A 21,381-nucleotide genomic window follows, 5' to 3' on the forward strand; every position below is an offset into this window, starting at 1 on the left:
TTTTTTACTGGACCATATTAACTGAGCATGTCCTATGTGCTAGGCACAGTTCTAAGGCCTGGGATACAACAATAAAAGAAGGTTTCTGTACTAGCAGGGGAGATAGAAGCTAAGTAAATTATAATAACAATAAGAACAACTGAAAAAGATAATTAAAAACCAAGCATCTCCATTATCCCTTTCCTGAGTTTAGATTCAGATCACAACTACTCTCAAGCTTCTGTCTTCTAACTTGAAGCATCTCAGTGGGTTAGCTTAGTTCGTGCCACCTCACGTCCTCTTCATAAAAATAACAGTCTTTTCGACCCCCTAATAGTTCACACTTACTAAGCACTTATGTGTCAGGGATCCAACTAAGCACTTCACATACGTTATCTCCTTAATCAACACAATATTCCCAGAAGGGCTGGCACCATTTTACAGGCAAAAAAAACCAAGGCTCACAGAGACTGGGTGACTTGTCCAAGCAAGTGGGGGACCAAGGATTTGACCTGTCCAGGCATGCGCCATGCCATTTTAGGTTACACAATACTGACTACCATTATTCTCCACGTGGTGCACATGATCCCTGACCTAAATTAGTTCCTAAAATCATGGAGGATCTCAGAGAGTCCTCTGGCCCTTCTAACGGACCTTTTAGCTCTGCTAATTTACTGACTGATTCCAAATGCCATTTGGGACCAGAGCCTAGTTGGCTCCATCTGAGTTTTTAGGGAGGATTAAAAAAAAATAATAATAGAGATGCCAGGATTTGAACCCAAGTCTAAAAATACATCTGCCTCTTCTGGAAAACTCCCCCAGGTGATTCTGGTGAGCAGCCAGGGAGAAGACTGGCTCCTTCCGCCCGACCTTCCTGACATAGGCAGACTCTGCCGGGAAACTTTCAGAAACGGACTGCGTTACGTACCAGTTTGATTAGTCCTAATGTTTGGAACCTTCTTTCTTCATTGCCTGAACTCTGCCCTTCCCAAATTTTGGTTGCCTGAAGAAATGGGAGTCATCCAGCAAAAACCAATGCCATGTGGTTGAAAGTTATTATAGATGATAAACAAGTTTACATCCCACTTCCTGGAACTATGCTGCTTTGTTCTGGTTTTTATAAGGAAAAAAAAAAAAAACAACAGAGCATCTCAGAGTACAAATCATGAAACAAAAGAGTCACATGTGTGCCTCATTATACCCACTCTGCAAACAGATCAAAGGAATAGAAAGAAGAGAAAAAGGAAGACGGGGGTTGGGAGAGGAGACAGTTGATGGGGACAGAAAGAGAAGGAGTCAAATATGGGCTCTACCAACTATGATTCTGAATTTTAAAAACCCACTTTCACTCTTACTCAAAAGAACAATACAGAGATTCGCCCCCCCCACCCCCTTACCAAAAGCATGCTGTACCTTCATTGGACAAAAAGATCCAGGGAAGTTTCAATCCTTAATGCATGAAAATTCCCCAAGAGCCCAGGAAGGGCTTTTTTGCTGGATTGTGATGGAAAGCCCACTCCTTCATGTATAATTGAAGATACTTAGGACAGCATTACAACTCTTCCTGCTTATACACAAACTGCTTCCAAATCCTCACTAATGTGCAGCTCTCTCAGGAAGCTCTCTTAAGCAATTAAAAATGGTAATTCTAGGGGCGCCTGGGTGGCGCAGTCGGTGGGGCGTCCGACTTCAGCCAGGTCACGATCTCGCGGTCCGTGAGTTCGAGCCCCGCGTCAGGCTCTGGGCTGATGGCTCGGAGCCTGGAGCCTGTTTCCAATTCTGTGTCTCCCTCTCTCTCTGCCCCTCCCCCGTTCATGCTCTGTCTCTCTCTGTCCCAAAAATAAATAAAAAACGTTGAAAAAAAAATTTAAAAAAAAAAATGGTAATTCTGCCCCCTAGCAAGAGTCTGAGCACCCCCCGCCTTACTGTGGATTATAGCAGCACATTTAGCGGCTATTCAAGGGTACACATTCTATAAACTTTCCTCAAACTGTGCTTTGCTAAATACGTAGGTGAGGCACGTTAACTTCTTTAAAAATAACAAATAACGAAACGTCTGTTTTTGATGAACATTTCCTTTTAATTTATCCAGTCGATTTCTAATTTGCTAAGGGTGCGGAGTAAAACTAGATGATGTTCCCTTTTACCCCCTCAGGAACAATTTGTTTCTGAAAATGTAATGCTGGAGTCCCCACCTTCCACATAGCAATACTGTACTGAATGGAGTGTTATTTTGCATTACAATTCTGATGCACAGTCTCCAAAAATGTAAGGAAAAAAAAAAAATAGCCACCTTAGTGAGCTATGTAGTTACAGCAATGTTATTCAATGCCTGGTCCACAGACCAGCAGCACCAGCACCTGAGATCTTGTCAAAATAAAACAAAACCAAAAACAAAACAAAACAAAACAAAAAACCCACTGCTTTAGAGCAGTGATGCCCAACGAGGCTGAATTTGCCTCCCAGGAGACACTGGGCAATGTCTGGAGACATTTTTGGTTGCCACAACTGGGGGTGAGGATACTACTGGCACCGAGTAGGGTGGACGCCAGGGATGCCTCACATCGCCCTACAGTGCGTAGGACACCCCACAACAAAGAACTCTCCTGCCCCAAAGGCCAACAGTGCCACTCCTGAGAAACTCTGATTAGAGAAAAGTGAATTGGAAACAGTGGAGTTAAAATAGGGAGAGTTAAAAAAAAAAAAAGTATTTCAAGCTGACAACTAATAGAGATAAAAGAAGGAGAAAAGAAAACATTGGCATGAAGGCCATGGAGCTTTGGGCTGTGATCATGGGAACTGTGTACCCCTGGGGAAGTCACCCTCTCTCAATTTCATTTTACATGTCTATACAACAAAGGAAGAAAAGACTGAACCAGAAGAATGCGATTATTATCCCTGAGGTCCTTTTCGGAATCGAAGCATTATAATTTAGGCAGTATTTCCCAAGCTTGAACAATCCATGCATCACCTTCACTATGTTCGCCATATCTGAACGCCATCTTTGCTATTTCCGTTTTTACTTTAATTAACATATTTCCCAGGTTCAGGGTGCATTCTTAAAAGAAAATTTTATGTCACTATCATTAGTTTAAAGCCACTCCTAGTTGCCACAACTGGAAGTAAACATCATTAATGGAAAATAATGTTATTAAAGTCTAGCCAGATACTCCTGTCTTCCCAAGACTTTGAGCTCCAGGTCAGTTCTCTCTTGGTTAAATGGGAGATTAATGAGCGTTAAAGGGATAAAAGGCATGTTAGCACCAACCCAAGATTCTCTGTATCACCTGAAGTGATTTTACATTCCACCGGTGATGCATCCTACAGTTTGGAAGATGGTGTCATAACAATTAAGAGGGAAAACTCTGAAAGTGGTTCCATTTGAGTTCCAGACTTCACTCTACGACTGACTGGTGTGGGATGTTGGGCAAGCGATTTAACCTTACTCAGCCCCAGTTCTTCATTGGGAGCTAGTAACAGGACCTAGGGTATTATGGCAGGCAGCCTCTGAGATGGCCCCCCCATGATCTCCACCTTCAGGCATTTATGCCCTTGTACAATCCCCGCCTCTTGAGTATGTGCTGAATCTAGTGACTGCTTGCTTATAACCAGTGGCAAACAGCAATAATGACGGGATGTCACTTCTGAAATTGGGTTGCAAAAACGTTGTCTCCCTCCCCGCACTGCCCCGTCTGTCTGTCTGTCTCTGTCTCTCTCTCTCTCTTTCTCCCCCTCCCTTCCTCCCTTCCTCCCTCTCTCCTCTTGTACTAGAGAAACAAGCTGCCATGTTAACAGCCAGCAAGGCTATGAGGCCAACCAACAGCCATGAGAGCAACCTTGGAAATGAATCTCCCCCAAGTGAAGCCTTGAAAGGACAGCAGTCCCAGCCTAGGAGACACCCTGAGTCAGGGTTATCTATCAAAAATGCACCCAGATTCCTGATCCACAGAAACCATGACATAATACATACTGTTCTACACTGCTACATTTTGGGATAATTGGGATAATTTGTTTTGCAGCAAGAGATAACCAATACAAGTTACTCTGCAGGTTATACACGGTAACGGCCTTCCATTCAGGGAAAAAGTCCTGCTGGAAACAGTCTCATACAAAGTGGAAGAAATCCACAGTAGCTTCTAGGATTAGTTAACCAATTCCATTGTAAATATCAATGGCCAACCAAAGGTCCCCAGACATTTGAGAACTGAGATGAACACAACTGACTTACAGTCAAAGGGGAGAAAGCATTAAAAAAAAAAAACAAAAAATCTCTAGGGGGTGCCTGGGTGGCTCAGTTGGTTGAGCATCCAACTCTTGATTTCAGCTCAGGTCATAATCCCAGGGTTGTGGGATCGAGCCCCACATTGGGCTCTGTGCTGAGCGTGGAGTCTGCTTAAGATTCTCTCCCTCCCTCTCCTTCTCCCCCTCCCCTGCTGTGTGCATGTGCTCTCTCTCAAAAAAAAAAAAAAAAAGACTCTCTAAAATTATAATTGGTATCTTCATAGAGATTCAAGAAGATATTCATTTTTAAATAATAGTAATTATTAGTAATGATAATTGTAGGTCCTAATTATACCGAAGTTTGCAGCAAATACAAAGGAGTTCCTAGAAATTAAAACTTTATTGCCTACAATTTTTGATTTAGTGGACCTCCTGGAAAAAAATCTGAGAAAATCTTCCAGAACATAAAGAGAGAAAAAGAGATGCAAAATATGGTATGAAAACTAAAAAACTATAAAGGTATAACCCAAGACATTCAAAGTACGTCTAATAAGAGATCCCAGAAATGAGAACAGAAAATGGAAATGGAAAAATAATTTTATTTATTTATTTTTAATTTTATTAATATTTATTCATCTTTTGAGAGAAAGAGACAGAGTATGAGTGGGAGAGGGGCAGAGAGAGAGGGAGATACAGAATCCGAAGCAGGCTGCAGGCTCTGAGCTGTCAGCACAGAACCCGACACGGGGCTCAAACCCACAAACTGAGCGATCAGGACCTGAGCCGAAGTCAGACACTCAACCAACTGAGCCACCCAGGCGCCCCGAAAAAATAATTTTAAAAATAACAGAAGCATCATCTTGATACATGCAAGAAAGGCATTCAGTAAAATCTAACATCTATTAATGATTTAAAAATTAACACACTAAGGAAAACTTTCTCAACCAATAAAGGATATCTATCAAAAAAAAAAAAAAAAACCTCTAGAACAACTGATAAGACATCACTCTGAATTACATAGTTTTACTGAATTCTATTCCACCCAAACCTGAAAAGATATACATGTAAACTTTAGAGTTCTAATAAAACATAACTTTCATAAAAAAAAGAATTAACATTTTCTTGAAAAATCTACCACAAACAGATGAATTGTTAAAACCTTAGAAACATCCCCATTAATGTCAGGAATCAAATATCATACTTGCTACTTACAGTTAAAATTGTAATTGAGATTTCAGCCACTCCAACAAGACAACAAAAATAAATGATGTTTGGGGTGCCTGGGTGGCTTAGTCAGTTAAGCGTCTGACTTCAGCTCAGGCCATGATCTCATGCAAGCTCATGAGTTCAAGCCCTGCATCAGGCTCTGTGCTGACAGCTCGGAGCCTGGAGCCTGCTTCGGATTCTGTGTCTCTGTCTCTCTGCCCCTCCCCTGCTCACGCTGTCTCTCTCAGATAGAAAATTTTTAAAAAACATAAAAAAAAAATTTTTAAACAAATGGAATACAAGAAGAAAGTTCTATAACCAATATGATTGGGTAAAGAGAAAATATAAGATAATTTATAGATAAACTATTAGAACCAATAAGAGAGCTCAGCAAGGTTATTGCATATACTAACAACATACTGGTATCTGTAAAATCTCTATATTCCAAGAACTACATGTAGTTACATGTGTAGTTAGAACATGTAAAAGGAAAACTATCCTATTCAAACAGCAACACAAATTATTGTATACCTAGGAATAGAAGACCTTTATGAAGAAAACTATAAAAGATTGAAATACCTACAAGAAGTCCTAAATAAATATATGTAAATTTGGAAACACTCGAAAATGTGACAAATTTTGTTCCCATCCATGAAATATATTGTGTGCGTGTTTCAGGCAAGTTATCTAAAAGTGAATGTGGGGAGCCTAGGTGGCTCAGTTGGTTGAGCGTCCGACTTTTGATTTTGGTTCAGGTCATGATCTCAACAGTTCGTGAGTTCAAGCCTCACATTAGGCTCTGCACTGACAGTGAGAAGCTTGCTTCGGATTCTCTGTCTCCCTCTATCTCTGCCCCGCCCCTGACAAATACATAACTAAGCATTTAAAAGTGAATATGAACGGGCTAAGCCAATTTTGCAAATAAGAATAATGAGGAAGTTTCACCCTACCAAATTTTACCACATCATACAGGGTCATAGCGTTAAAAACCATGAAGCTCTGTTATAGGAATTTGCTACCAAACAAATCCAAACTCATGAATGATTTGGCAAAACTAGCTCATTATTTGGACAAAACAACAACAACAACAAAGTTGGATCCCTACCACAGTCCTTTACAAAGGTGAACACCAAATTCCTTGAGGACCTAAATGCCAAATGTGATACCAGAAATCTAACATAAGACATTGTACGAGTTTTTGTGGTCTCTAAATAGAGAAGGACTTTTTTTTTTTTTTAATGTTTATTATTTTATTTTTGAGACAAAGACAGACAGAGTGTGAGCAAGGGAGGGGCAGACAGGGAGACAGAGAATCTGAAGTAGGCTCCAGGCTCCAAGCTGTCAGCATAGAGCCCAACACGGGACTCAAACTCACGAACCATGAGATGGTGACCTGAGCTGAAGTCAGACGTTTAACCGACTGAGCCACCCAGACGCCCCATGGAGAAGAACTTATTAAATAAAATCCAAAATCTCATGCCATAAGTGAAAAACTGGTGTTCTGAGTACATCGAAATTAAGGATTCTTGTTGAAAAAACAAATCACATAGTTAACCAGTAGATGGTAGCCTGAGAGAAGGTGTTCGAAACATAGAAAACTGATGAGGGATTCACGTCTAGAAAACAAAAGAAACTCAAAATCAACAAGAGAATATGTAAACTCCAGCAGAAAAATTCAGAAAAGGATATTGACAATTTGCAGATCGGGAAACCAGAATGGCTGACAAATAAATGAGGAAAGGCCCAGTCTCACCAATAATCAAAGACATACAAATTAAAGCAGTAAGATACCACTTTATTCTATCAGACTGGCAAAGATTGGAAAGTAAGGTAATAACTGGAATCTTCATGCATTGCTGACGGGAATGTAAATGGGTTCCATCCTTCTAGAGAACAACCTGGCAGTATTCTGTGAAAGGAAATCAATGTAAGCCCTAGGACCTAGTTCTTGTACTATAGAGATTTTACAGATACCTGTATATTGTCAGTATATGCAATAACCTTGCTGAACCTTCCCCTCCCCCTGAACACATACACTTCATAGCAACTCTCACACAGAAGCACACAGTGACATGCATGAGGCTGTGTATTGCAAACCCGCTTGTGTAGTAGGGAGCTAACTATTGCTAGATGTCCATCACTGGGGGAAATGTAATAGAAAACTGTAACCAGGGGCACCTGAGGTAGTTAAGTGTCTTTTGGCTCAGGTCATGATCTCACGGTTCGTGAGTTCAAGCTCCTGACAGCAGGCTCTGTGCTGAGCATGCAGCCTGCTTGGGATTTTCTCCCTCCCTCTTTGTCTGCCCCTCCCCACTTGCTTTCTCCGTCTCTCTCAAGGTAAATAAATAAACTTAAAAAAATAATAAAATTTAAAAACAAAACTGTAACCAATGTGTGCTTTGGCATACCTTGCAACAAACAGTTCAGAGGAATTAACTAGAGGTACAAACAGCACATAATACATCTGAAAACCATGATATTGCTTTTAAGAATTAAGAAACAATTGTATCGTGGGATGCCTGGGTGGCTCAGTTGGTTAAGCATCAGACTTTGGCTCAGGTCATGATCTCGCAGGTTCAAGCCCTGCGTCGGGCTCTGTGCTGACAGTTCAGAGCCCGGAGCCTGCTTCAGATTCTGTGTCTCCCTCTCTCTCTGCCCTTCCGTCATTCATGCTCTGTCTCTCTCTCTCTCTCTCTCTCTCTCTCTCTCTCTCTCTCTCTCTCAAAAATAAATAAAACGTTAAAAAAATTTTTTAATCTTTTGCATGATACTGTTTGTATCACTTGAACACATATACACCTAAAATAACAATATCCATTTTACAGGGAAACACAGGTCTCCAGACACATATATCAAACTTGAGTGGGTGCCTATGGCAGGAGCAGGTGGGTAAGATGTGGAAGGGGATTAAGAATATGAAAATAAAGGGGTCAAAAAATAAAACCAAACAAGGGAAGAACCTTGAACAGGCCAATGATAACACATACAATGAACAGAGGAGTATGATTAACTCAGCTCTCTGCACTTGAGATCAAAAACCCACATTTCACAAGGAAGAACAAAGGGCCAAGAACAGCCAAAAGAATAGCCAAGAAGAGCCAAGAAGGGAAGCAAGATAGTTGGCTTTGTCCTACCAAACATCCAGACTTTTTAAAAAACCGTAACAATTAAGGCAGGAGTGCAATAAAAACAAATCCCAGGAATAACAGCTGTGCAAGTGGGTATGAAAACAAATGGCCCAAATTATAACAGGAAGTCAGAGAGCTCTAAAAAAAATAGATAAGTCATCTAATGTATTTGACACAGACTCTAGACAGGCTTGAGGAAATAACAATAGCCATATGGTTACAATATGTCATATACTTTCCCCTTTCCACCATCCCTCCTCCCAAGTTTTATTAATTGTATCTCCTTTGTTTTATTTTTTTTTAACTTTTTAAAAATTTTATTTATATATTCTGAGAGAGAAAGAGAGAGAGAGAAGCAGAGAGGCAGACAGAGAAGGGGAGAAAGAATCCCAAGCAGGCTCCACGCTGCCAGCACAGAGGCCGATGTGGGGCTGGAACTCACAAACCATCAGATCATGACCTGAGCCGAAACCAAGAGCCGGACGCTTAACCAAGTGAGTCACCCAGGTGCCCTAATTGTATCTCCTTTAAAGGACACAACCGTTGGGGCGCCTGGGTGGCGCAGTCGGTTAAGCGTCCGACTTCAGCCAGGTCACGATCTCGCGGTCCGTGAGTTCGAGCCCCGCGTCGGGCTCTGGGCTGATGGCTCAGAGCCTGGAACCTGTTTCCGATTCTGTGTCTCCCTCTCTCTCTGCCCCTCCCGCGTTCATGCTCTGTCTCTCTCTGTCCCAAAAATAAATAAACATTGAAAAAAAAATAAAAAAAATAAATAAAAAAAAAAAATAAAGGACACAACCGTAATGACACCTAAGTCCAGTAAGTCCAATCACACAAATTCATTCTTTGGTAAGTGACGTTTATGTAACACTTTGAAACTATCAGTTTATGGTTTCAATTTAACCTTTGGACAAAACCCAAAAGAATTAATTTTTCTGTATTATAGAGAAGAAATCTAAATGTTATAAACCTGGGCAACGTACAAATGACAAAAAGAAGTTAGGAGGTAAAGTGATTTGGGCCTTCTCTGTAGAAGAGCAGGTGATGGGTGCACAACCTTGGGGGCAGTGGGGGGGAGTTGGTGCTGTGGGGAAAGTGTCCATCATCATTCCAACCAGTGGCATGGCATATGATACAGGAGCTCAGAGGAAAAAAGACAACAGGGAAGGAAAGAGAGGCTTCAGAGAACCAAAGAGCAAAAACAGCCAGAAACGACGAAAAAGCATGATCTCCACGGAGGTCACAAGGTAGCAGAGATCCAGTCCAAAGAGGTTCCTAGAACTCATGTGACCCCAAGTTTAGATGCTTTTGCTTCAAAGTATTTCAGAAACCACAAGAATGAGTGTGGGAAGGGATAAAGTTCTGCATTCTTCAAACTCTGAAGCACTTAAAAATCAGTCACGAATGGCTCCATTTTAAGAGTTGCTGAGATCTGGTCATTCGCAAGGCAACTCAAGCACTTTACAGTTAGTCCACTTGAGACCCTGAAGTAGAGACTGCCACAGCCATTTCTTTACATGTCTGTTGAATTACATCCCTTTGGAAGGGGGATGTCCAAGTTCACACCAATTCCCCCTTCCTTTAAGATGTGTGTGTGTTAGCCTGTGTGTGTGTGTGTGTGTGTGTGTGTGTGTGTGTGTGTGTGTAAATACTCTCTCACTTCAGAGCCTCTGCTCATGCTATTCCTTCTGCCTAGTGGGCTTATTCCCTGCTCCTCACATGGCTTCTCCTTCTCATGCTATTCACCTCAACTTAAATGTCAACTTCTCAGTGAGGCCTTCCTTGACGCTCCTAAGTGAGTCCCTTGTTATTATCTGTTGTCAATCTACCAATATTTATTAAACACCTCTTTTGTGCCAGGCTCTGTTTGTTCTCTGGTCACAGAACTGTGACCAGATAAAGGCCCTGCCCACAAGGGGCATTTCCTATTTACATTTTTTTTTCTAAAAGGAAGGGTTCTCTTCCTTTGAAATACAGGTTCCACGAGGGCATGGACAGGTGTGTTTAGCTCATCATTTTAACCACCCCCAGCACCTAGGACAGTACAAGGCATACATCTGGCACAAGATTTGCAAAAGAATCAAGGAACAGATGACTTCTACGCAGCCCATTACCTGGAGCCCAAGGGACACTAGACCTGAGTTATGCCAGATTCTCTCTCACAAGAGTTTGGAATTTGATCCACGGACATAGGTGGGTCGGGAGCCAGACGAGAAGACCCTAACTCCTATGGTAAAGTCCCCATCTGCCCTGAGTCCTGCCTGTCCCAAGGTCACATTGTCTAACTCTTCTTGGAGCTCATGAAATAAATCCTCCTTCCAATAAATTTCCCAAAGCCAATTTTAGTCACATTCTATATCTGGCAACTCACTTAATGCCAACTGATTAGCACAAAAGGACATTAATCGGCTCACATCAAAATCTGGTTTAAAATGCTTCTAAGGCTTCCTATTATTCCTAGAATAAAACCCAGACTCCTTACCTGTGCTGGAAAAGTCCTGCATCATCTGGCCCTGCCTATTTCTCCTACCCCATCTCCTATCTTCACTGGCCTTCTTTCGGTTTCTTAAGCATCCTGAGTTCTTTTCCACCTCAAAGCCTTTCCACATGCTCTTCTCATTGCTTGGAATGTTCTTCCCTCAGTTCTTCAAATGTCTGGCTTCTCTTTAGCCATGAGATCTCCACTCAAATGTCACCTCCCCAAGGAGACCTTCTATGTCAGTCATGGACCCAGCAAGACTCAATTGGCATATTCCCATTAGAACATTAGGACTACTTATCAAGGTGTGGGGAGCCACAATGGATAGTACGTTACCCCAGAAGCAACAGAGGGGCCAGTGTCACTCCTGGTCCTGAAGGAAAGAGGGTAATGGGGCTCTCTGGAACCCCAAATGAGAGTTCCTTAGAGAGGCTTCCCTGGAGGAGCCATGACCTTCAACCCAGTGATTCACCAGCTCAAGGCAACTCAGCAAGGAGAGAACCAAGGAAGAAAATATCCCGACATCACTCTCCTCCCTCCTTCTATACTCCTGCCAGGATTCCGTGTTGGTCAAACCCATCTGAGGCCAGAGAACAAAGAAGCTTGTTGCAGCTGAAAAGGGTTGGCAAACATTTTCTGCGGAGGGCCAGACAGTAAACATTTTCAGCTTTCTGGGCCATACAGTCTCTGTCAAAATGACTCAACTCTGACATCATATCATGAGAAAAGCCACAGACAATACATAAATGAACAGGTGTGGCTATGTTCCAATAAAACATTATTTACAGAAACAGGCAGTGCGCCATATGGTGTTGGGCCTGGATGTAGAACATTCAAGGCAGACCGCTGGGTCAGAAGATGGAGTGGAGTGGGCCTCTGGGGGGCTCAGTCGGCCGCCGACCTCGGCTCAGGTCATGATCTCGCAGTTCATGCGTTCGAGCCCTGCACCGGGCTCTGTGCTGACAGCGCAGAGCCTGGAGCCTGCTTCGGATTCTGTGTCTCCCTCTTTCTCTGCTTCTCTCTCACGCTCTCTCCCTCTCTCTCTCTTAAAGATAAATGAACATTAAAAAGATAAAAATAAAAAAAGAAGATGGGGTGGAGAAAGGAGGAGAGTGTCTCCAGGGCTCAACAGGATTTATGTGGCATCCCTTCTACAGCCACCCCATCTAAGTGTCCCCTACTACAAGTCACTATCACATTACCCAGTTTTATTTCCTTCAGCACAAATTGTAAGCACCTTACCTGTTTTTCAATAAGAGTAGGGACCGTGGCTTTATTGCTTGCCACCATATCCCTAGCACCCAAAACGGTGCCTGACACACGGTAGCTTCTCAAATAAATCTTTCTGAAGGCACGGGAAGACTTAACTAATACAGTGTGACACAGCTGACAAGACATCTGGTCTCCTTAACTCAGGTGCACCAAATGATACCCTCCAAACATAGCTCTCCTCTCCAGTCCACGTGTAAGTGTAATTCTTGTCTATTCCACTTCAGTCTTCGTAATACCCTCTCCAGACCAAGCCTGCTCATCTATCACCCCCAGGAACTCCCCCTCCCATTACTGCAGGTTCCAATTCCACGCATCGATGTTCAACCTTTCAAACTGTAAATGGTTTGCAATCCACATTCTTTGGAAATGATTCTGCTTTAGAAGACCTCTCCCACACCTCCAGCGCAGGCAGCTGCTTGGAATGTCTCCATTTCATCCTACTTTCCAGGGTAGGGCAGTGAGAGGAGGAAGGAAGGGCTTGGAAGCATCTTTGTTAAAAAAAAAAAAATCCCCTTTTCCTTATTAATACCAAAGTTGACAGAGCTCCAAAATTAACGAGAGAAAAACAGTTATCATAAAATTTAATTAAAGTCATCAAAGACGATTCAACAGAGGATCACAACGTGGGAAGGATTTAACATAGGGCATTAAGATACAAAAAAATCAAGATACAAAATTGTGTGTACACCTTCACTGCAAGTGTGTGGGAATGTACCTGGATATACACAAGGCATGAGAAATTGCATGGGAAATATCAATAGCTAGGATATTGGGGTGTGGGTGACTTCTTTCTGATTTCTAGGACTATTGCTATAACATTTGCTAATTATTTGGTTCATCCAGGAGTTGTACAGGATAGTCCACAACACAGCATTAGCATTATTATATATTATCAATTATTATGCATTATCAATATATATTATACATGTGCATATATATTATATAATATTATTGGATATTATATATTATCTATATAATTCTACATGTGTATATATATTATATTATATTATATTATATTATATTATATTATATTATATTATATATGCATGTATGGATATATATAATGGTATACTGGTATATAAAAAATGGCATGTTCTCTGGTAGAGTGGAGGACAGATGAATGGGAAAAGGACTGCGTTTTAAGTCAGAGAATTTGTGTTTTGTGCCCCTCTACCCGGAAGTGGTTTCATAATAAGGCATGGTTTAAAAAATTAACAGTACAGAATCTGTTTCCCCCTCATACTTTCTCTCTCCAGCCTTGCTCCCCCTCAACCACCACCACTTGTGATCCTTGTGAGAAGATCAAAATTATTGGACACTGGAAAGGTAAATGGTTTTCTTTTTTTTTTTTTTTTTTTATAAAATTTTTTTTTTCAACGTTTATTTTTATTTTTGGGACAGAGAGAGACAGAGCATGAACAGGGGAGGGGCAGAGAGAGAGAGGGAGACACAGAATCGGAAACAGGCTCTGAGCCATCAGCCCAGAGCCTGACGCGGGGCTCGAACTCACGGACCGCGAGATCGTGACCTGGCTGAAGTCGGACGCTTAACCGACTGCGCCACCCAGGCGCCCCGGTAAATGGTTTTCTAATAATATTAGCCAAAAAGACACTGTTCTTCTGCAGCAAACCCCTGAGACCATAGCAGTTACTTTATGACTGTCAGAGGCTGGTACTTGAGACTAATGCAAAATTTGGAAGCAGATGCATTCAACTTCTTACCATTCCTAAAGATCTGGAGCCTTAACTCTTCCATTTTCACAGATCAGCAGAACCTCTCTCTCCTCCTTCTCTCTCCCTCTCCTCTCCCTCTCTCTCCATCTCCTCTCTCCCTTTCCTCTCTCTCTCTCCTCCTCTCTCCCCTTCCCTCCTCTCTCCATCCCCTCCCTCCCTCTCTCCCTCTCCTCTCCCTCTCTCTCCATCTCCTCTCTCCCTTTCCTCTCTCTCTCTCCTCCTCTCTCCCCTTCCCTCCTCTCTCCGTCTCCTCCCTCTCTCTCTCCCTCTCCTCTCCCTCTCTCCGTTTCTCTCTCTCTCTTCCCCTACCCCTATCTCTCACTCTTTCCCTCCTTCCTTCTATTTTGGAATCCTAGACATACCTAAAACCAAAAGGCATAGATTTAAAATCACCCTATTAAATATCATAGATCTGGGGGTCCATTTGGCATTGAGAAGCTATTCTTTGAATTCACCTCATTTCATCTTGTTCGAATCACTTCATTTCTGTAGTCCATTGAATCTGTGACTGTTCCCTTGGCCTACATTTTAATTTTACCTTTGGTACATATCTCATGCTACAATTTCTCAACCAGCCAATCTGAAGGGTTTTTTTTTCCTGCCCTTCCAAAGACAGATCTCTCCCCTGTAAAATCACGAGTTACAAAGAAACGATCACAAATGCTAATAATTGAGTACAAAGTCACAGCATTTTTCATATTTTGTTTAACAATAAAAACCCACCAAAAATAACCTAAATACCTAATGATCGAGGAATGGTTACATAAGTCACAATCCATCAAATCAATGGGAAATTATGCAGATCATAAATGTATCTGTAAAGAATGGTAAAGGTGATATAACATTGATTGAGAAAAGCAGGAAACAAAACTGTATATAATCCCACTTAAAAAAGTTTTTTAACATTTATTTACTTTTTGAGAGACAGAAACAGCGTGAGTGGGGGGAGGGGGCAGAGAGAGAGAGAGAGAGAGAGAGAGAGAGAGAGAGACAGAATCTGAAGCAGGCTCCAGGCTCTGAGCTGTCAGCACAGAGCCCGACGCGGGGCTTTAACTCTTGAACTGCGAGATCATGACCTGAGCGGAAGTCTGACACTTAACCAGCTAAGCCACCTGGGTGCCCCTACAATCCCACTTTATTGGAGAAAAATATACACATGTAGAAAGGGAACAAAAAGGAAATATTCTCTTATTTTAGGGGGTGGTTACTATTGGATGGTAGGCTATAGGTTGAGCTCTCTTCTTCTTTATGCTTTCATTCATTTTCGAACTTTTCCAGAATGAATACACATTACTTTTACATTTGGAAATAAACTTATTTCAAATTTCAAAAGTGTAAGTTGCTACATCAGCTTCCAGAAAGCTCCAATTAAGTCTTCTCTCTCTCCCAGTCAGGCTATTCCCTCTCATTTTAAAACAGGGAAGGTATTGTCACACTATTAAGCAATCAGGCAGTAGGCTTCATCCAAGAGTAATAAACTGACCTCTCAAGAGAAAATTAGTGAAGCTCAGGAAATTAGAGTTGGAAACCCCTACTGAGTGGTCTAATGCATCCCTCAAGAATCCGCACCATATACATTACACTTTCTGGTGTGGGCACTTTCTTTTCCATTTAACTGTAAATATTTCAAGTGATTGCAATTTCACTGCTACATTTCAGATAAGTCAACAGCTATTAAACCATCTCTCCTGAGTGGAATATAATAACTTCAGCAAACTTCAGAGATGTCCATTTAACTCTCTTGCCTGGACCTGTTAGCTGAACAAGTAGCTTAGACCTCGTTCAAATTCTGGCACCTCCACTTAGCTGTAAGACCTTACACAAGTCCCTTTACCCAGCTTGTCATAGTTCCCTCATCTGTACCTCACCAATGGTGCTGTAGGAATCAAATGAGATGATGCATCTAGGGAATGCATCAAAGGCAGACAGTAGGTACTCAGTAAATGTTTGGTGATTCTGGAGTGTCGGACCAGTGTTGAACAGGTGTTTCCCTGGCAGAGGAGATGGGCCATGCTGAGTCAACAACTCCTTCTTTTGTATTTCCCTGGGTGGCACAAGTGGGTTGGAGCAAACAATACAGTCCATGACCTTGAATCAGCAAAATTCCACTGGGTACCCAAACATTGGGCTTAGTCACACCAACTAAATTCACCAGCCTCAGACCACAAACATGGCTCAGAGAGAATCCACTGAGCCTTTGCACTGTTGATAAGAGCTGCAATTGTAACACTGGCCTTGGGGAAAGAGAAGAGAGAACCAAGGGAAGAGTGTGTTTGCGACAGAATCAGTAGGGTTTGGTAGAGACTCATGTAGAGACTGAAGGAAAGAGAAGAGTTCCCAAACTGGACGACTAAATGCACAAGTTTACTGATCCAATGAGTATCTACAGAGCACCTACTAAGGGCCAAGAACTATTCCAGGCACGGGGGATACCGCAGTGAACCGGGGTGGGGGGGGGGGCAGGGCGCGGGGGGTTGGGGAATCTCTGCTCTTGTGAGTTTATCTTTTCATGGGGAAGACAGACCGTGAACAGTAAACAAATAAACGAAGAGGACAGTTTCCGGTGGTGATAACTGTGACGAAGGCAATGAACAGGGTAATGGGGTGGGAAATAAGAGGGCCATATTTAGATGGTCAGGGAAGGACTCTCTCAGGAGGTAACACAGGCGGTGATGGGTCCTGAAAGATGAGAGGGGCCCACGAGGTGGAGAGAAGGGGAAGCATTCGAGGAAGAAGGAGCAGCAGATGTGAGTCCTTGAGGTGGGCAAAGGCTAGGCGTATTTGAGAATAGAGCAAAAATACCTTCATTAACTGAAGTATAGTGAGAGGAGAGAATTGGTAGGACAGATGGTTGCACAAGTGGCCAGGACTTGGCTAAGGACCAAGCCTTGAGACGCAGGTTCTTAGGAGGTTAGACGTGTTCCCTTTGACATACTGAGTTCGAAGTTCCAGAGGGGATCTCCAAACTGAAGATCCAAGACTTCGTCCTGAGAACGAGGGACAGTGGTGACATGCAAGAAAATGTTCAGTTGTGTCAGAATCGCTGATGAATGTTCTAAAAATACAGATTTCTGGGGCATCACCCAGGGAAATTCTAATTCAAGTAGGTCTTGGTGAAGATCCAGAAATCAAAAAATAATTAAAATTTTTTTTAAAAAATCTGGAAATCGTTTTTGCTATACTCACGGGTAATTCTCATCTATTCAAGCAGTATTCCTTGCATTCTCACCATGTGCCAGGAAAGTTCTAAGTGCTGGAGACAGATCTCTGAACAGGTTACAAAGCATACAGGGTGGAGAAAGAACCGATGGTAAACACATAAACAAAGTACAATAATGATACATGTCATAAAAAAGCTGGTAAAACGTAGGGTAATATTTACTGTGAGGACCTACACTAAATAAATCTAAAAAGAAGATCTATCTCTGAGGAAGTGACTTTGAGTTGACAGCTGAGAAATAAGGACCACCCATGTGGCCGTTTAAGGGAACAGCATTCCAGGTAGAGGGAACAGTCAAAGCAAAGACTTGGTTGAGAACTTGGTTGATCCAATGTTTTGGTTTATTCCCACTTGATTAACCAACCAAACTGGGGGAGAAGGCATGGTGGAGAAGGCACTATTTCATCTTTTATGTGTTCACCCAGCAAGCTATGTAAAGCACATACTCAGTTCCAGGCACTGTGCCAGTGGTGATACAAAGATGAACAAGATGGTCCCCTCTCTCAGTGAGTCTGTAGTCCAGTGAGGAAGGCAGATAATGAAATCAGTATGGCCCCATGAGAAGTGGAAGCATCCCAGATAATCAGTTCATGTTCCGAGAAAGCCAAGCAGATGATTAATACTTTTGATGTATTATGATGTGAGCAACTATTTTTGAAACCACACATAATAAAATTACTTGGCATTTCTCTGTGACCGGCCAGCTCAGAATATCTGGATTTTTGGTGAAATATTTTCACCAATGGACGTTGGGTCTGAGATATTGCAGAAGGACTATATTTTGCAGAAATAGTTTCCTAATAATAACTAACATGTATTGAGCACTTAGATTCACCTGGTTTGAAATGCAACTTAACAGTGTTCACAAAGTCCCTTTGAGGGTCCCTATTACCCACTTTTTTCAGATGAAGGAGTTGGAACCCAGTGAGGTGAAAGGACTTCCCCGAGGTGATTCAGCTCAAATGTGACAATTTCCCACCTCTGTCTGGATTTGGAGCCTCAGTTCTGGTCATAGCCCTTCCCATGAATTGCTTAGTGATGCAATTGCTGTACTCATCTGGGTTCCGAAAGTGGACCCGTCTCTCTTCTCCCCATCCCAGTTATCCACTTGAACTGTCTACACCAACGAGATCCACCTGCTTCTCCCTCCAGGGGCTCCATAGGTGGAGAAATGGAGAGGAGAGGATTCCTTGTTTGCACAATTGGGAAAAAGTCCAGGGCAACCGGCACTTCTCTTCCATGCTACCTGCTGCAGTCTCCAGAGGCCCCCTCTGCAGTGCCTGGAAGGTTGGGCCCGAAGTTTAGTACCTTGCTCCCAGACCACCTGTTGGGGAAGAGAAATTACTGGGGCTCAGTGTTCAGGGTCTGAGTACCAGAAGGGATTGGGTCAGGAAAAGCAAATTGTTAGTCAAGGGGAAGTAGGAACTCTGTGGCCACATGGATAAGGTTGCATTACCCTCCGTTACACTTAGTGTATTCAAATACAGCAGCTCGAAAAGATACCTGGTCCTCTTCAGACCGAAGGCGGGCCAGTTTGCACCTTAAAGGGCCTTTGCTCTCCCCTTCCCTGTGCCTCCTGCCATTTTGGACTCGGAGTGAGTCTGTGCGTCTGATGGTCTCTGGGTGTGTCTGCAAGAAGTGCCTTTCCCCTGTTACTCAGGCGGGCGGGCTCCCTCTCCTCCCCGCCACCTCTCCTCACCCCCTTGCTCCCTCCCTCCCTCTTGTGCCGAGGTTCTTGGCTCAGGTCCCTCAGCCCAGGCGGAGGACGCCGGAGAAGTGAGGTCACGTCTCCCTCGAGCCCCGCGCCGCTGGCTTTTCAGAGCCTCGCCAGAGCGGGCGGCCAGAGTCCCAGACCACGCCGACCGTGCGCTCCTCCGCCCTCCCTGTGCCGCCGGCCTCGCCCATGTCTCAGTACAACGACCCCAGCGCGGACTTCAAGAGGGCTTTGGACAGCAGTCCCGAGGCCAACACCGAGGATGACAAGACCGAGGAGGACTTGCCCAGGCCCAAGAACTACCTGTGGCTCGCCATCGTCTCGTGTTTTTGCCCCGCGTACCCCATCAACATCGTGGCTTTCGTCTTCTCCATCATGGTGAGTGAGTTAGGACCTGGAGCAATCAGGGAGGGGAGACCTGGGCAGCGTTGCGCCAGTACTGGGGACCCAGCGCGCTCTCCACCGCTCCCTTACGCACTGCCCGGCGCACCCGGGGTTTTCCGTCCTCTGCGCCCCCTCCTTTTCCTCAGGCTCTCAGAACTCCGCCACCAACCACTAGCGCCTCCTCTGCGCTCCCTGGGGCGCTCAGAGCCCTGACCCAGCCTCTCCCAGGCCGGCTCTCCACGTCCTTCCAGCGCCCATGGTGGGTGCACTCTTTCCAACACGGGGAGTTCTTCCGTGGACTCTGCGGCTTCTTTCCCTGTCTCCTCTGACATCCCTGGGCACGGTGCGGCTCTTCTCAACCTGCTTTTCTGGAACCTCCAAGTGCGCCACCCGTGCGGGCAACAGCACGCCCCACTCTCTGAGCGCCCCGGTTCTACTGCCCGCTCCGTGCCGCGCCCGGGGCTCCCCCTCTCCAGCGCGTGGCACTCTTTTAGCACACAGTCTTTCTGGGGATCCCCAAGCGATTTCCGACGCCCTCTCCTTGACCCTGGTCCCGTGCTTTCTTAGGCACCCCTCTCCAGGCAACGGTTCCTTCTCGCTTCTTCCTACGCCAGCTCCCTCTCCTTGGCACTCTCCACCACCACCCACCACCCACCATCCCGGCCCTCTCTCTCCAGCGGCCTGCACTCTCTCCAGGCCTTTCTTGAGCGCCCCCTCCGACACGCGCCCTCGCCTCTCTTTTACTCTTTCTGCGGCGCGCCTACCCTATCTCCGCCTCTCTTGGCGTCCCCCAACGGCTCCCTGGCACCCCTCCACCGCTCTGTCCCGGGGCGCTCCCGGGAATGCACTGGGGTACTCCTCGCGCCCTGTGCGCGCCCGCCTCCCGAACCGCGCGCCTCTGTCTCCCAGACGCTGCTGGTGTTCCAGTCTGCCCTCCCAGAGCTGGGCTCCGCGGCCCCCTCCAGCCCCGGTGGGAACTCCCGGGAGAAACCCACCAGGAGGGCGGCGAGCGTCCTCGAGGCCCTCGCCTTATTGACTGGAGCAGCTGGCCCGGGGGTGGCGGCGGGGTGAGGTTCCGACCGGCACTGTCCCGGGACAACCCTTGCAGCGAGCTCCCTCTCCCGCGGGTCCACCTCGCCTGCAGCTGGGGCGACCCAACTCCGCAACCACAGACCGAGAGTGGGATTCAGCTCAGGAAGATCGAGCTGAAGATCCGCCCCCGTCCCCCACGCAAGTCCGCCCGCACTCGCCTGGTGGGCACACACAAAGATTTCATCTGCACGCTCAGCCTGCTCTGTCCCAAACCCCGTTTGTCCGCTGTCTGCACCAGCATGCAAGCGGGCCGCCGCTGAAACTCTGACTGCCTGGTTTCAAACACGAGTTCCGACCACAGACTAAGCTGTACGATCTCCGGAAATCGCTGCACCTCTCTTACCTTCCGCCTCTTTTTGTCTGTCAGATGGGAATAATCATAGCCATAATTTCTTGACGTTGCCGTATTAATGAGATGATTATAAAACGCTTGGAACAAGTGTCCAGCATGACGTTAATACTAGATGTTTACTCAGATGTCAGTGTTGAAAATCAAAATCCCCACAAGCTCTACTCCCCTTTCCCTGCTGTTTTCTGCCCAAAGCACTTCTCTTCCATCTGATACATTGTTTTACTTATTACTGTGCTTACTGTTTGTGTCCCTTCCTTAGAGTATAAGCCCTATGAGGGTAGGGGTATTTGCCAGTGTTGTTCCCTGCTGTATCCTCAGCACCTAGAAGAGAATCTGGCAGGTGATGGATGCTCCATAAATACATGAAATGAATGCATGTGTGAGGGAATGAATGAATGAATGAATGGTGTTAATGGATCATGATGTCTGCTCAACTCCTGCTGCCTTTTTCCCCACTGGAGCCAGGAAAACCGTGGTATCAGGTTCCTTAGAACCAGCCAGCCAGTTTCCTCCCTTCCTTCCTCACCAGAGAGATATCCGGTCTTGGGTTTTCTGCAGCGAACTGGGGAGGATGCTGCAGCCAAATTCCCCAAGCAGCAGCAGA

The 21,381-nt window shown here is 44.6% G+C and overlaps 1 protein-coding gene across 2 annotated transcripts in view; it reads left to right on the forward strand.

The window, feature by feature from the left end:
- Positions 1–19,000: 19,000 nt before the first annotated feature.
- The window catches only part of TMEM233 (transmembrane protein 233), a 37,496-nt gene continuing 35,115 nt past the window's right edge, over positions 19,001–21,381 (forward strand). For both annotated transcript variants that reach the window (XM_086681813.1, XM_025933660.2), the window contains exon 1: positions 19,001–19,327. In XM_086681813.1, coding sequence (XP_086537939.1) covers positions 19,139–19,327 — 189 coding nt within the window. In that variant the 5' untranslated portion in view covers positions 19,001–19,138. The remainder of the gene's footprint in view (positions 19,328–21,381) is intronic.

This window comes from Puma concolor, chromosome D3 (assembly GCF_028749965.1).
Source record: "Puma concolor isolate L17-30 chromosome D3, mPumCon1.1.hap2, whole genome shotgun sequence".
Classification (NCBI taxonomy): domain Eukaryota; kingdom Metazoa; phylum Chordata; class Mammalia; order Carnivora; family Felidae; genus Puma; species Puma concolor.